This window comes from Parambassis ranga, chromosome 19 (genome assembly GCF_900634625.1).
Source record: "Parambassis ranga chromosome 19, fParRan2.1, whole genome shotgun sequence".
In the NCBI taxonomy this organism is placed as follows: domain Eukaryota; kingdom Metazoa; phylum Chordata; class Actinopteri; family Ambassidae; genus Parambassis; species Parambassis ranga.
Window position 1 is genome coordinate 23770019 of NC_041039.1, and position 17216 is coordinate 23787234.

General features: G+C 47.7%; 1 protein-coding gene across 1 annotated transcript; it reads right to left on the reverse strand.

Annotated features, from left to right (window-relative positions):
- Nucleotides 1-9158: 9158 nt before the first annotated feature.
- On the reverse strand, nucleotides 9159-14749 carry cotl1 (coactosin-like F-actin binding protein 1). The gene is made up of 4 exons (XM_028430169.1): nucleotides 14327-14749; nucleotides 13551-13633; nucleotides 9518-9675; nucleotides 9159-9316 (listed from the first exon to the last, which is right to left on the reverse strand). Exons 1-4 carry the CDS (start codon nucleotides 14401-14403, stop codon nucleotides 9206-9208), a joined length of 429 nt encoding a protein of 142 aa, XP_028285970.1. The 5' UTR covers nucleotides 14404-14749; the 3' UTR covers nucleotides 9159-9205.
- Nucleotides 14750-17216: the final 2467 nt, after the last annotated feature.

Sequence of the window (17216 nt, forward strand, 5' to 3'; positions counted from 1 at the left end):
TATAATTTTTTATATAAATGAATGATTTACAAAGATGTATAACAGGATTTCATATATAATCAGAATCAGAATCGTGTTTATTGCCATGTAAGTGAAGGGGATTCACATTACTAGGAATTTGCCTTAGTGATTGGTGCATACAAAGAAATATAATATAATAACATATAATAATTAACATGAAATAAGATAAAACTAAGATAAAATTAAGGTAAATAAACTAAACTAAAGTGAAATGATTAAATGATCAGTATTTAAATGGCCTAAATTAAACTCCTTCCAACTGGTCAAAATTAGAGTTGGTGAGTTAGAGATTTAAAATAAAAAACTGCAATTGCAAACTTTTTAAAGACTAATTTAAAAAGTCTAATTTGATTAGTATAACCTAGAATCTATGAAACCCCTGTTTTGGGGCCTGAGGAACCTAAACAAACCTCATGAAGAAATGAAACGGATTCACATTAATCCCAAAGTGTCAAAGAAAAGGAGACACGATGTAAAATTAAACAGAAACGACACAAGATGACGCCAAAGAAACTCAAACTGACACAGCTGAGTTTCCTAGAAGTTTCTGTGCTTCCTGGTGTAGTTTCACGCTCTGACCAGCAGAGGGCGCACAGCAGTCAGTGAGCACAGAGGTCCTCTGCAGAAACAGCAAGCAGTTGAAAAACGCCTTTTAAGGGCATGAGAGTGACTGTGTGAGTGCTGGGTGTGTTGCATTGTAATGAGGCCTTAGCAGGACAGTTGGCACACCGCTGAACCTGAAGGTGACGCGCCGCCGCCTGCCCACGTCGAGCAAACAGGATACAGTGATGAATCAGAGCACGCAGCCTGAACCGCAGGGACCCGCTCATCTTCAGCTGCACTGAAAGCTCAGATCATGGGTCTGAATGAAGCAGTGGGGCTGGTCCCTGCCTCAGGGCCCCACACGGGTCCTCTGTAGGTATCTGTGAGGCTGGAGGGAGCCATCGGCTCTTTCAAAGAAACAATAAAAGTTTCAAAACCTCAGGGGCCTCTCTTATCACAGGGCCCGAAACTAAGCTGATCATTGCAGGACTCACTTTAGCTGCAAATGTGTGAGTAATACAACAGGGAGGGGGAGAAACCTGTGGCCTCAAGGGCCCTGCAGGGTTTAGGGGCCCCTGGAACCTGGACGGAAACAGACACCACCCACAAAAGTCCATTTATATGTGTATTAGCTGAGTTTTAACCAAAGTGTGTGTGTGTGTGTGTGTGTTTATTGCAGTACATTCACAGTTCAGCTTCTGTGGTTTTGACTTCTCAGTTCTGCTCCGGTTTTCTTTATGCAGTCACATGACCTCAGAAACAGGAAGTGATCTCTGATCTGCAGGCTCACGGTGACACGTCACTTCTTCTCAGTTTAATTGATCACGGTTTATTGGCTCACACAGTGTCAGCCAAGCTGAGCTGAGCTGATCGGTGGTTTGGGTGCTTCAGGTGTGATGAAGGCCTTTAACAGGGTGTGATGATGATCTGGAGCTCCTCCATCGTGGTCCACCTGCATGAGGAATCCTACACTGAATACAAGCACCTGAAGGCCTCAAACAGCTGCAGTCGTCATACATCCCCAGCCTGATGTTTTGTTGCAGTGAACTCAGAATCCTCTCAGTTTCCAGCAGGTACAGACAGAAACACACACACACACACACACACACGCTTCACTGACACACACACACACACGCTTCACTGACACACACACACACACACACACACGCTTCACTGACACACCACTGTGTTCCTGCTCACATTCCAGTAACAGAGCCTTGGCTGGATAAGTATCTGTGTCACTGTGCACCCTCCACTCTGCTGATGCAGCTGTCAACAGGTCCAGACTTGAGAAGTGAGTCTTGTTACTTCTTCTTTTCTCTTCCCTCTGCCCGCCTCTCGGCTGCATCCCTATATGGTCACAGTCTCACTGAGTGACTGCACAGGAAGTCACAGACAACGTCACTCAGAGCATCCTTTCTGAGAAGCCGGTGTGATCAGTGTGTCTGCATCATTTTACAGCCTCAGCTCTCTGCGTCTCACACGTCCTGCTTTGCATGTGAAGGATTTGAATGAAGCTTAAAGAAGCTGAGGCTGCTTCCTGTGCGTGTCTGCGAGTGCCACACCTCAGACTGCAGCTTCACAACTCTGCAGAAAAAGAGAGACCTGTGCAAAGACAAGTCGCTTCAATTAATCTGTCCGCCGCTGCAGCCACATCCAGCTTCCTGCAGAGGAAACACACACTCCTGTGTAGTGACACTAAATATGACCACAGTCAGAGACCATACAGCAAAGCTGCCTGAACCATGAGATGCAGAATGGCTGGAATCTGACACCATGTGACAAAGATGCCCCACACACACACACACAAAGGTGTGAAACCGGCGGGAGGTGAGAAGCATCTTAACAGGAGGAACTCCAAATGAGACACAACAACACTGGCTCAGAGCGAGGGAGCGTCCTCAGCGCAGAGCTCAGAGCAGGACGATAGAGAGAGAGAGAGCTCAGGAAAGACGAGTAAACAGTAGAATAAATTAAAAGTAACGTATACAAACATAAAGTAAAGGAAGTCATGAAATAAAGTCATTGTCTCTGTAAACAGTGGCGTTGACCTTTGACCTTTGACAGGTGAAACCTCTTCACTTGTGCGTTTTATGCTCTTAAACATTTATGTCCTCTTTTGTTCAAATGTGTGCACAACTTCTTGTATTTTGTGACCTCACAGTGACCTTTGACCTGCAAAGACGAGCTCATTTCTGAGTCTGTGTGGAAAATCTACATCAAACTTGTGAGGTGTTCCAGTGATCCATGTTTCTGTATCTAATGAATAATCCACTGAACACTGAAGCTTCACACACACACACACCATTTTATCTCTGTGCTGGACCGATGCGTCCTCCAGTTTGTCACTGAAGGTTCAGGCAGAATGACGGACTGTCCGAGCAGGCGGACGTGATGAGGTCGATCCTCTCAGCTCAGCGGCTGATTGCTGTCAGAGCTGCACAGCTGACCTGAGTCCAGATTTACTGTCACATTACAGAAGCTGCTCTGAGCTCATCCAGTGATCCAGTGATCCGGGAGGAGTCACAGTGTGATTAAAACACAGCCGCGGAGACAAGAAGGACAGAGGGACAAGAAGGACAGAGGAGACAGGAGGACAAGAAGGACAGAGGGACAGGAGGACAGAGGAGACAGGAGGACAAGAAGGACAGAGGGACAGGAGGACAGAGGAGACAGGAGGACAAGAAGGACAGAGGGACAGGAGGACAGAGGAGACAGGAGGACAAGAAGGACAGAGGGACAGGAGGAGACAGGAGGACAAGAAGGACAAACGGACAGGAGGAGACAGGAGGACAGAGGAGACAGGAGGACAAGAAGGACAGAGGAGACAGGAGGACAAGAAGGACAGAGGGACAGGAGGACAGAAGAGACAGGAGGACAAGAAGGACAGAGGAGACAGGAGGACAGAAGAGACAGGAGGACAAGAAGGACAGAGGGACAGAGGAGACAGGAGGACAAGAAGGACAAACGGACAGGAGGACAAGAAGGACAGAGGGACAGGAGGACAGAGGAGACAGGAGGACAAGAAGGCCAGAGGAGACAGGAGGACAAGAAGGACAGAGGGACAGGAGGACAGAAGAGACAGGAGGACAAGAAGGACAGAGGGACAGAGGAGACAGGAGGACAAGAAGGACAGAGGGACAGGAGGACAGAGGAGACAGGAGGACAAGAAGGACAGAAGAGACAGGAGGACAAGAAGGACAGAGGGACAGAGGAGACAGGAGGACAAGAAGGACAGAGGGGAAGGAGGACAGATGGACAGATGAGACAGGAGGACAAGAAGGACAGAGGGACAGGAGGACACAAAGATCATAGGGACAGGAGGACAGAGGGACGGAGTGATGGAGGGAGGACTCTCAGTCAGAGGCCTGAGGCTGAGGTTTTTTGTTTGTATTGTATTAATCGAAGGAACAAATGTGAGTTTGAATCAAAATAACCTGAACAGAGCCTGCATCATTAACTGGTCTTAGAAAAACACTTTCCTCTTCCATCATTTGTTTGGGATGCAAATTGTTTTGAGTACGGTGGCCTGAAGAGCTCAAGAAAAGCACACGCAAATAAAAGATCACATGAAAATCAGAGGATGTCCACACACACAGAGAAGCAGCAGAAAGGTCAGACCTTCATATTAATCTGATGTTTGAGTTCCTGCTCTTTGGTTTTAATGGAATCACATCTATTCAAACTGCTAATGCTAAGCTAACCGTTGCGCCCTGCTGCGATGTTTGAGTCTCTCTAAAGAGGGTGGAGCCTGAGTGGAGCTGAGGTGGGCGGCCGTCATGGAAGCAGGAAGCTTCACACACCCACATAAGTCCTGATGAACTGCGATCTTTCTGCTGTGCAGACATGTTAACATGGAGGTCGGTGAGGACTGACTCATGTTTGGAGGCAGCCCCTAGAGGCCGCGGGCTGAACTGCACATTTACATGTGAGCTGAGCCACATGTCACACCGCTGTTAGCAGCTAGCATCGATGCTACAGATGCTACCAGAACCCCAGTTCATATCTGTGAATCATTAAGTCCATTTTAGCCTGAAACATGTTCCGGTTCTGTGTTATCAGTTAAACTTATCAATAAAATCTGCCGCTGTGCTGCATCTCCATTGGTCAGCTGTCTTTAAAACGGGCTTAGATCAGGAAGTGAGCTGCTTAGTTCAGCTTCTGGACTTAAAGCTGAAGATCTGCTGAGTCTGAGCAGCTGCTCACAGAAGAAGTTTGACTTGCTGCTGTGAGCTGTGACCTCTGAACACAGACGGACGGATGGACGGCTGCAGGTCAGGGCGGCCACGTCCCGGCTCACACAACCAGAAACAAAAAGCACATGTTTTATATGGAGCTGGGGTTTAAACTCACAGTGATAGAACCTTCTGTGGTTCATGGAGCAATGACATCACAGCGACCAGGCGGCCCGCTGTCAGCCTGCATTCAGCCTGAAGGCTCTCAGTAAACAGATGCTCATTTGGGGCGGGAGAATGAAGCGGCCCTCAGCTCGTTATCCTCTGACAATGGCGTCTCTGTGCCAACGCCGCGCTGCGCGGGCACACAGGGTTCACACTCACAGTCCCCCTCCGTCACTCTGTCTTTTCACGAGGATCTGAAAAGAGACCCTGACTCACCTCCCCATCCTCCCCCGTTCCCCCAGCTCAGTCCCCCCCTCACTCCGGCCTCCCCGGCAAACATTGTCCCAGGCTCCCTCATGTCAGTCGGTGAGGCCGCTGCTCACAAACAAAGAAGAAACAACAACAACTCTGTAGCTACACAAACTGTTGCGTTAGGGAGCAGCAAACACAACACTTTAAAAGGTGTTCTTGGCTTTTTAAGGTTTTTTTAGTGCATCACTTACACTGCTAAAAAATGAAAGTAAAAAGTCTGCACCAGCCTAGACTGAATTTGAGTGATTGATCTGTGCCCGAGTTATATATAAGAGTTGTGTTTATGTGTGTGTTGTAATCATATCATTGATTATCGGTTGAAGAAAAGGCCTTAGATTAGATTTAGAAGATCTATAGGCAAGATTTATAAGAACTAGGGTATCAGAGTTATAACATGTAAAACGATTAGATACGTAGAATAGTATAAAGATTTTATTGATCACACAGCGCTCCCTCTCCTGATCAGTGTAACACACAGTGAGCAGCTTGGACCACAGCTACTGGGTCCTCACCGTCCTCCATGTCCACTCTGTCACTTTGCCTACAACAGCCTACCCCTAGCAAGACGGGACCATAGACAGGACGGGACCTGGTACTTTTATGCATGCCCGCCCGCTCCCGCCCGATCCCGCGAGATTTGCATCGGGTCCCGTGGGAATTCCCGCCCGTTGCAGGTCTCTAGTCTGTACCCACAATGCACCATGCTGCAGCGTTTCTCTTTCTTTCTAGCAGATGCTACATGTTAGCCTAGCGCTTCCAGAGCAACATTCATCAGTCCTCACTTCTCACGTTAATGTGTAGCGTCGCTTCTCTTTTCTCAGCTTGATGAGACAGATGACACGGCTGTAAGGTCAGCCTTTAAGGTGCTGCCATGTTGGAAAATGATGCCATCTTGGAATCAAAGGTGAAGCTGCATCATCGCCCACGCCTTTGTGGAGCTGTGCATGAGTGTGTACAGGTGGGCGTGTCATGTGACACCGACGTCACATGGTCTGTAGTTTGTCGTGGGGATGCTTCTGTAACCACAGGAGGACATTTGATTCTGTCCATAAAACACACAAACATTTGCAGTCGCTGTGCGGCTGAAGGACAATCCCGCTGTTCTCTGTCGGAGCACATGACCCGCTGTGGGCGGGAAAACATGCTGAGGAGGACTGAGGAATGAGCGCCGTCACTCTGCTGGAGCTCAGCTGACTCCTACAGCTCCAGCATGCTGACACTCTGAGTCTGAGCCTCCTGATGAATCCTGGTCTGTCTCCTCCAGATCTGATGGTCTCCTGCATGGACCCTGGTCTTTAGTCCACTCCTCAGACCTTCAGTCAGGTTTCAGTCAGGTCTGTGTGCAGGTCAGTCAGTAACCCTTTGCTCTCCTGGAGGTAGTTCTTCACTAGAAGAGACGTTTGCTTCATCTGCTGTCATGTTGGAGAGAAAACCAGGACCCAGACCCGGTCTGACTGCAGACTGCTTCAGGGTTTCTTTCAGATATTCAGACAGTCTTCTTGTTTCATGATTCTTCCACCCTGACAGGATCCACAGTTCCAGACTGACTGAGTCCTCCTCACAGCATCATACTGCCACCACCATGTCTGACTGTATGAAGCCTGTTCTTTGGGTTCTAGCCTCTCCTTCTCTCCTTTCTGTCTCCAGATTAGCTTCAGTCTAATCTGTGCAGATTAAACAGGAAACCCTGTGGTTCAGGTTCTTTGCTGTGAATGTGTGAAATAATTTTCATAGTGACTAATCATCCTGAGTGATGATGTGGATCATGGTGTAGTTTGACAAAGAAACTGCTCAGTGACTAAATGACCAGCTGTAACTCCACATGTACTGAAATCTGTGGTTTCTAAACAACAAACAAACAAAAGGAGGTGGTTTGAAACAGTTTGAGGTGTTTTGTGCACATTCTTTGGAACGACACGCTCAGTTGTTTCAGTGTTCCACTGAAGTTGAAGAGGGCGTCGCCAACATTAAAATAAACACTGTGTACAGGAGCTTCAATCACACCGACATCTCACTCCCTCTCTGCTACTTGAAGCCACAGCGAGCTCATTATGCAACCAGCTCTTAGTCAAACTGAGCAGGAACCGTGTTTCATCAGAGGCTGAGTCACACACACACACACACACACACACACTGCATCAACATCACAAACACACAGCGTCCTCTGACCTGGTACAGACCAGCAGCCGTCACTCACTGAGGAGCCGCCATCCAACACGACAGGAGGACACACAAATTAGGTCTCTTTATTGGAAATCCATGTCCTCAGTGGACATGCTGACAGACTGGTGTGTGAGTGCAGTGTATGTATGTGTGGATTCAATCATCGGAACAGTGTTCAATAATCAATAAGCTGTCAGCAGTGCTTCCCTGAGCAGGCTTCACGTGATAACCGTGAGTAATTAGTTCATGAGCAGCAGTTTATAAAGGGTTAAATGTTCAGCTGCTTATAGACTTTAACTCTTTATAAGCCTTCTGTGTTATAAATAACATATTTGGGAGAAGATTATCAAAATCGAGGACATTAGTCAACACGGCAGCTTCCAAACATTATAGGTGATGGATGAATGAGGTCTAACATCAGCTTCCTGCTCTGCGGCTGGTTTCAGATGAAGGTCGGACGTCCGTGTGCACCTTTGATCCACAAACACTCCCATGACAAACACACAAACACACACTTCAGCTGTGACGGCAGTGTTATCATTTCTCATGTTGTTGTTCGGTGAGGTTTGTATGAACTCAGACCAGCTACGAAATCCTGCTGACAAACAAAATGAAGTTTCAGGATGCAGGTCTTTGGAAAAAACATCAATTTTATTTTGAAATGAATCTTGTGCCCGTTCTGTTTTCTCTGTTTTTGCATGATTTTTTTTTGAGATAACAATGCTTTAAAAAAAATCAAATCAGGTAAAACTCTTCAAAGAAAATAAAACAAACAACAAAAAATAAACCTAGGAGGGGGGAGGGAGGGGGGCTGAAAGAAATAAAAAGAGATGCTACAACCGAGAACTGGCTGCTGAGCACAGGTCCGCAGCCAATCACAGTGTAGTGTCCACACGCTCCCATGATGCCCCTCTCTCCATGGGAGACTAAGGCAGTCAAACACAGTAGGTTACAGTATGCATGGAGAACTTCAAGTGGAGAGATGAGACACCAGGAGAGGAAGAGACCTCCACCCTCATGATGATCAATACATCAGCTGCTTCTGCACGATATCTGCTCCAAGGTGGCCGTAATCAGGTGCAGCAGCCCGATAGGTGGAGCTCCTTCCCCTCCTGGAGGTTCAGTGTATCATGACTAAGAAGGTGTTCATGACCCGCCCTCACAGTGAAGCTGCAGCGCCGCTGAGATGAAGATGAGTGTGAGATGACGACGCACAGCAGACAACCAACCATGAGCTGACCGGGGAGAGGGCGAGAGAAGGCGGAGCCTGAGAGCGCTCAGGTACGTGTGTTTAACTACAGCCATGATGGTCACAGAGCTATGTCACCCGCTGACACTGAGAGCTGAAGGAAGAGCATGACGGTTTACTTTTTGATGTCTGAACCTGACTGGACTGTTTGAGTGAGCTGTATGTCCAGTCTTTGTGCTAAGCTAAGCTAAGCTAAGCAGTTGCTAGCTCAAGCTGCAGAAGATGTGAGCAGGATCTACTTCCTGCTTCCTGCAGTCATACTAAGTGCCCCCTCTCTTGGCTTGATGTTTCTCAGATCGATCAGTTCTTCCAGATCAGGTTCTAATCGCTGTTTAATGCAGACGTGCTTCCTGTTAGAACCACACGTCTCCATTAAAGGGCCGTTAAACTGAAAAGTACTTAGTGCTTCCTCTCCATCCCACTTCGTCCTCCCCCCCCAGGAGGTAGCAGCCCTGCCCCAACACTCCCCCCCCCCCCCCCCCCCCCCCCCCCCCCGTTTACACCACCCAATCCCCACCCCACCCACCCATGACCCGCCCACCCCGCCCCGCCCCTTGCAGTAGATGGTGGCACTGTTTTACTCGGCCTGAGCATCGTAGTTGGCTCCGCCGGCCTTCTTCAGCTCTGTGCGGATGTAGTCCTCGTCCAGTTCCCGCGGGTCACTGACCATGAACTCCTTGGCAAAGTTCTGCAGAAAAAACCAGCAGGAACATCTGTGACTAACAACTCAAACACACACACAGCAGTATGAACAGCGAGGGGAAGAACACGGACTGCTTTTTATGGTTATAAACATTCTCACATCATGGCTGTAGGAACATATTGATGAGTGCTGCTTTAATGACGGTACCGCTCCTCTCTGACTCCTCCCCCCCATTCTGAGACTGACCTGCACGATGTCTTTGACCAGTGTCTTGTCGGTGCTGATTTTGGCGCGCTGCAGGCCGCTGATGTTCTCGCCGATCCAGGTGATCAGGGTGAACTTGGCTCGTTTACTCATGGCGTCTCCCGTGGTGATCCGGACGAAGCCGAACAGACGGGCGTCATCTGTGGGGCGAGACACACACACACACACGAGTGTAGAGACTGAAGGTGTTTCTGTGGGTCTTCTACAACATGCAGCAAACTGTGTGAAAGTCTTTCCCTTTGTGAGTGTGTGTTTGTGAGGAAGTATTCAGGTCAGTAGACTAACTGAGTCAAATCTTTTGTGAGCCCTGCAGTTGTGTCACAAACGTTCAGCAGCCACGCCTGTCAGCGTCGGGGTGGTCTGAACACAGACCAGCCCTCTGCTCTGTCCCACTTCAGGCTTCCAAACAAACCAGCAGCTGTGTCTCATTCAAATGTAACACAAAGTTTGAAACATGTAAATGTAGCGTCGGCCCTCTGCTGCGTGTGAGCCTCACCACAGCTCTGAATTATTACTGGAACCATCCGTCAATCATTGTTCTATCGTTTGTTATTAATATTTGATTTCCTTGTCTTGTTAGATCTTACAGACAGCTGAGGAAGAGGCCTTCAGGTTAATCAGTCATCAATAGAACTGTAGGCCGTGTGCAGCAGTAGAACCTGAGCACTCAGAGCAGCACAGACACACATGTCAACTCACACATCCACCACAAAAACTCCCACACACTGTCCTGAACTCCACAGCAACAAACCGCCATCCAGCCGAAAACATGAGGAATAAAGACCCTCAGACCCTGAAATGTATAAAAAGGAGAGGATAAAACGATGTATTTGAACTACAGATGAGGCACTGAAGGCCTGTGATGCAGGTGGAGGCAGAAACACCACACCTGTGCTACAGTGACGTCTCCTGGATCATCAGGAAGTGTCTGACACCAGGATGTGTCACATTAAAGCAGACCTGAGCTCCATGTGACCACGCCGTTTCTGTCCGGATTTAAAAATAAATCAGCCAAGGACACAAACGTCTGTTTGAAGACAGTCTGATCTGCTTCCTGACAGAAAAGGTGTGTGTGTATTTTCTTATTCTAACAGTGACTGAAGGCTGCGTGCATGCAGCCGGAGTCCACTGGTGGTAAAGATCTTTTTTTTTACTTTAAACACTTTCTGCAGCCACGTTTCTGACGTCTACACACAGAACACCACTTTATATTAATAACACACACCTTAAACACTTCTCTTTGTTTAATCAAAGGCATTTATTTTGCAGCCTCTTTGGTGCATTAGTCATGTGGTCTGATGAGGTGTCTGGTTTTATCTGGACTTCACATTAATGAAGGTCTGGAGGCCTTCTCACACCTGTCTCCATCTAACACACAGCTTCAGGCGGTCGTTATGTAACTGAAACCGAGAACTCCTCGTTACCTTCCAGATGTTCCCCTCTGTGTGCCTGACAGACCCTCTGCAGGGCAAAGATCCCTGCTTCCCGACAAACACACCATCCAGGTGAAAACCCGTCTAAGAGGTCACGGAGTGCTGCACTGCACCACGCACACTGCCTGCCGGGCCAAAGGACTCACTGTCACTTTTAAAGCATTTTCTTTATGTAACATCATCCCGAACAAAGCAGAGCTGCCACTGTGCAGAGACGCTCACAGAAACAGGAGCAGACTGAGAGCAGCCGATGACGCTCAGCATGGCCGCCTCCCTCTGACTGAAGGACAACAAACACTGTTTACTTCCATAACATGGTCTTCAAAGGATCCATATAAAGCTATCGGTAGCATTAGGATTCTAGTTTAGTAAATGTCACAGCCAGGAGGTCCTTGAATGCATCATGTGTGACAAATGGTTCTGTCAGAAAACAGAATGAAGTCAGAGTCGGTAAAAACTAATAGTTCTGTCCTCCTCAGCAACCAGCAGGAAGCCATGATGGTTCACACATGAGCAGCGGTCACGTGACCAACATTCAGAGAGCACATGTCTGAGCTGCAGAGTGACAGGACTAAAAATCAGCTAAATATGTACAGCAGCTGTGGTCGTACATAAGGACTCCATTTTGTTTATATTTTTGTGAAATCAATAATCAAAGAGCTGTTTCTGATTTCTGCGTGTGTGTGTTACTCTCTGCACGTGCTGCAGTGAACCAACTGAACATGTGACACAAAGATTGTAACTTAATCTATGATCAGTAAGTAAATAATTGGCAGATTAATCAATAATACTCACAGGAATGTGCAACAAGCTGGAGGTGATTAAAGCTGAGATAATTTAGAACTTAATGAGTGAAACAGAAGGTGTTAAGGATCATTCAGGCCGTGCTGCATTCAATGCCCTCACTGTAAAACATGTTTTATCTTCATCCACCTGTTGATAGGGCAGCGCCGCGCTCAGATCAAAGGCTGCCGCCCTGACAGGAGCGCTCGCAGTAAAGATGGTTATCAGTGCTCACACACGCCGTCACCTGACGCCTCTGTGAATCACCTCGGCCCTCACACTGAGATTTATTGATCAAGGGGCCCTTTGTCTCATCATTGTCAGCTTGAGCTCGGTAACCAGTGCAAACAACCATATGACCTGGAGCTCTGTCACACACAGAGACACACAGAGACACACAGAGACACACAGAGACACACAGAGACACACACACACACACACACTTCCTCCCTCTGCCAGACTCTTCCTGGTTTATCTTCCCTTTAAAGTCGAGCTGACTCTGCAGAGAAAACTATGATGAGACGGCAGAAAAGACGCCTCTGTGTGAACGGACTTCATTTCAAAGGTTGTCCGGTGACACGGTGGCTTCCTGTGGGCGCTCCCCGCGCCCACGCTCAGGCCCTCTGAGAGCAGCCTGGAAAACAGAGCCGTCCCCTGAGGACGCTGCCGGCCGTTTGGTCAGGAGTCATGTTAGCCGCCAGTTAGCAACGTCCGAATTTAAGCCTGTTTCTATTAATTGGGGACCAAGAAAGTCTGCATGACATCTGGTTCCAACTAATCCAACAGATATTCAAAGATTTCACAGATAAAAACTCTGACATTACGGTGGCACTCAATTAAAAATGTGCCGTTTGGGTTCATCCTGAGGGACCCTGAATCTTTAGGATTCATCTTCTGAGGATCTGGATTATCAGTCCTAAACCAGCAGAAGTACAAACAGAAACTAGAAGCAGGCATGTCTTGGTGCTTCATCCTCTGGGGATCATGAATGTCTGTAAGAATTATTTTCTCCAATCAATCCTGAGACATTTCAGCAGCTAATAGCTCCAGGAAAGGTCAGAGGATCGTCACGTCAGGGAGCAATAAACACACTTAATGGCGGTTCATCTGTCGGGACGCCATGTCTGAAATGTCACCTGATTTATTTCGGCTCACAGTCTGAGGACACACAGTCTGTGTTACCAGTTACTCTGAGTACGTATAAGTTGATGGTTATGAAGAATAATGTTTAAAGAGTTGAAGATGAATATTCAGCAGGAGTTCTCTCTGACTCTGCAGCAGCTCCGCCTACACTCAGAGGGCTTTTCTGCAGAGGTTCAACTTCACTGCTAAATAAGGAGAACGAGCCCACAGTCGGAGGGAGGTGTGTGTGTGTGTGTGATCTCTGAACAGGAACCACTGGCAGCAGCCGTATATCAGGCGCACATATAAAAGAGTTATTTCATCACCGGAATGTGAGCTCTGAAACATCAGGAGAGGAGAACAGCCCCGAGGCCGTAGGAGCATCAGACACCGCCACACCCAACACACGAGCAGATGCTTCGCTCTCCTGAGAGCGCCGTGTGTCCACGGTTACACCGATGAATGAAAAGTTTGCGTCCCTGACGTGTTGGTCCTCGCAGTGTGGTACACTCACTGCAAAGTGCCTGACAGAGCAGTCACAGAGCACAGAGTCTTAAAGGATTAGTGCCAAGTCAAGCTGCCAGACGTTACACAACCACACCTCACACACACACACACACACACACACACACACACACACACACACACACACACACACACACACAGTCTGCCCTTACCTGTGCACATCTTCTTGAAGTCCTCGTAGTCGGTGCCTTGTCCTGCAGCCACGATCCTGGAGCCCTCGTATTTAAAGGCAGCCCTGTAGGAGCACAGTGTGTCATTACTGCGTGTCTGCAGCAGCCTCAGCCCAGTGTGTCGGTGTGAGCACCACCACCAACAACAACAGCATCCTCTGAATACAGGACAAAGGAAATTACTTCTGCCCTGCTGGGCCTGCTGGATGCCGTGTGTGAGCGCTCAGCAGCCAGAATACTGATCAGCCTCACCCACAGCCCGCATCTCTGCCCGCACACACACACACTGGAACTCATCCAGCCCGCAACAATTCGCATTGTGCAATAATCCAGGTGGAACAGCGTGCAAACACGGCGCAGGTTAACGTCACCGCATCTAAACTGAAAACATAAGCGGTGTAACACGCGGAGGAATACACCCCGCCTGTCCGTCCCGACCCGTCTACAGTTCGGCTTCTATTAAATGATCGAGGATGGGACTATTTTAGAGAAATGCCAACTTTTATTCAGGGTCCGCCTCATTTCTGCACCCGAAAAAAGCGGCGCGGCGGGCGGCCACAGTCTGTGTGAGTTAACGCTTAAAACGATGGTTACGTTAAATGAATGCAGAGTTTTAAGGTGAAATGTCCGCCGAAATAAACAGCAGCTGTTAACCCTTCCGACGGCAGCAGGAGCGGGTCAAGAGGAGAAGTTTACTGCTGCCATTTTGTGGAAAGACCTTAAACAGCCAGTTCCTTCAAAGCAGCTCGGACACTCACCAGTTGGTGTCCGTGTTGTCGTCCCGGACCTGGTTGTAAGCCTCTCTGCAAGCCTCCTTATCGATCTGGGTTGCCATTTTTCGGGTGGACGGGAGTCAAAGAGTCGAAGTCAGCGCAGAATGGGTCCAAAAACCGGAGAGAGCTAGCAACACAAAGCGACGGACTTCAGCAGTGGACGCTGCTCATCAGAGGACTACGAACGATCACGGTGTAACAGGCTTCCGCGGACGAATCACGACCACCGCACTACCACGACTGAGCCGGCGGACTTAACGGGAACAGACGGCTCCTCTGCGAGCAGCGCGGTTCATTTCCTGGATGTTACCAGTTTATGGGCGTTGGTGATGTTAGTCAATCAGGCTGCCAGCAGACAGACGGAGAAGTCCCCCAGACGCTGCATCCACCTCCTCCTCCCGCTCACTGGGGCCCGCCGTCAAAGCGGACGCACACATGACGCAACGACTTCCGGCACAGACCTTCAAAATAAAACAACCACAAAAAACAGGAGAAGACACTTGCAAACCTTCATCTTCACACTCCTCACCATGAAATATTTATTTACCTACACACATTTAACCCAACAGTCAAAAAGCTATTTTAATAAAAGCATAATTTCTGTTATCACAGGGTCTCATCAAGCCTTTGTAATAGAACTAATACCATTAATGTCAGCATTTAAGGGATCTTAGATATAAAAACAGATTTCAAACAGATTTAATAGCATGACAAGAATATAATTATTAAATTATATAATGGACAACAAAGCTATTTTTTCTAACCAGCCAAGCTTAGCATTCATCTGAATGTGTGTGGTTTGTAGGGGGTTAACAGGTCAGTATGTCAGTATATTAGCACTTCCTATGTAAAAACAAAACATAAAGTGATGTTCATGAGTGAAGATTAATTCTTCTGAACACAACCTAAAAATATATTAAACTGTTCCTTATTTTCTGCAATAATCCAAAGGACAACAGAAATACCCCTCCAGTAGAGGGAACACATGCGACGTTAGCTTCGTGGTTGGGCTACAAACATAAACTTTGTGTTTACATCAGATATTCATACCTGCATTACAACACCACATACTTCACTGTTAGATGTCCCAGTTTACTGTGATGTTATCTCAAAACCAAACATCAGTCATGGCTGATTCTGCACATTCAGCTCGACCTAGTTTACTCCTGTCATCCTATGACATCTGAGGAATCCAGTGTTTCAAACTGTGCTGCAAAGAAAATCAATAACACTTCTCTCTGTAAAAGATAACAAAGGCAAATCCTGCTCAGCCTTGATTAGCAGAGTAACACTCTGCTGGAAGTAACGTGGTTCCGCTGTATTAACAGTAATTCATAACGTCCTTCCACGTTAAGCTGATTAGTTGAACAACAGGCCTGAAGAACAAGAGCACATTGTTGCTCCCATCATGAGTTAAAAATAACTTACTAGCTAAATGCTAACAAGCTGGAGTAACTCAATAACTCGTTATTTCACGTTTGGTTGTGGCCTGTTTATTACACCAGCTCTACTGCTGTTCACTGGTGGTTTTATTCTGAAGGCCTTACACGCAACTTCCGGCTTTTCTTCTCCTGAGTAGCACAGCTTCACACAGCGTGGTGTAGTTGCATTAAATTAGTTAACGGATTTATTTCACTTCATTTAAAACGATAAGATTTATTCTTGAGTGGAAACTAAAATATTTAACAAAAAACTCAAACATTAAATTAAACAGAGAAAAACACGCCACACAAACCAGCACACACACACACACACACACACACACACACACACACTCCACAGACCTGCTAATGTGTTCACTGATGAAGTCTATGGGCTGCAGAAAGGTCAAAGGTCACCTCCGTTTTTCTCTTCTTTACACCCACCACTCTAATCACTGGGCCCTGTGGACGTCACCTCCACACTCTGGGTCATCCTGCCACCTGCTGGCCGCCCAGCAGACCGTCACACAGACAAAGTGTCTTGTCAGTCCAGTACAAGCTGGTTTTTACTATAGGAGGAAATACCCTGCTCAAAAAAACAACACCTCCTACATCTCATTGAACGCAATATTCCAGTTGAAAATCTTCATTCATTACATAGTGGAATACGTTGAGGACAAAATAACATAAATGATCAATGTAAATCAAAATTATTAACCCATAGGTCTGGATTTGGAACCATACTCAAAATGAAAGTGGAAAATCACATCACAGGCTGATCCAACCTGAGTGGAAGTTCCTCAAACAAGTCAGAATGAGGCTCAGTAGTGTGTGTGGCCTCCATGTGCCTGTATGACCTCCCTACAACGCCTGGGCACGCTCCTGATGAGGCAGCTGGTGTTTTCCTGAGGGATCTCCTCCCAGACCTGGATTAGAGCATCAGTCAACTCCTGGACAGTCTGTGGTGCAACGTGGCGTTGGTGGATGGTTCGAGACGTGATGTCCCAGATGTGCTGGATTGGATTCAGGTCTGGGGAACGGGCAGGCCAGTCCATAGCATCAATGCCTTCATCATGCAGAAACTGCTGAAAACACTTCAGCCACATGAGGCCTCATCATTAGAAGGAACCCAGGGCCCACATGCACCAGCATGCGGTCTCACAATGGGTCTGAGGATCTAATCCTGGTACCTGATGGCAGTCAGGGTACCTCTGGCTAGCACATGGAGGGCTGTGCCTCCAATAAAATGCCTCCCCACACCATCACTGAACCACCACCAAACCGGTCATGCTGGAGGATGTTGCAGGCAGCAGAACGTTCTCCACGGCGTCTCCAGACTCTGTCTGTCACATGTGCTCAGTGTGAACCTGCTCCCATCCGTGAAGAGCACAGGGCGCAGATGGTGAATCTGCCAATTACCCTGCACGGCATTGGGCTGTAAGCACAAGCCCCAC

Bases quoted from the DNA above. Each gene is read 5' to 3' on its own strand.
- cotl1 (XM_028430169.1), bottom strand. From the start codon at position 14,403: ATGGCAACCCAGATCGATAAGGAGGCTTGCAGAGAGGCTTACAACCAG. The intron at 9,676-13,550 runs GTAAGGGCAGAC...CTCGCCCCACAG, and splicing joins CTTCAAGAAGATGTGCACAG to ATGACGCCCGTCTGTTCGGC. The intron at 9,317-9,517 runs GTCAGTCTCAGA...TTTTTTCTGCAG, and splicing joins TGGTCAAAGACATCGTGCAG to AACTTTGCCAAGGAGTTCAT.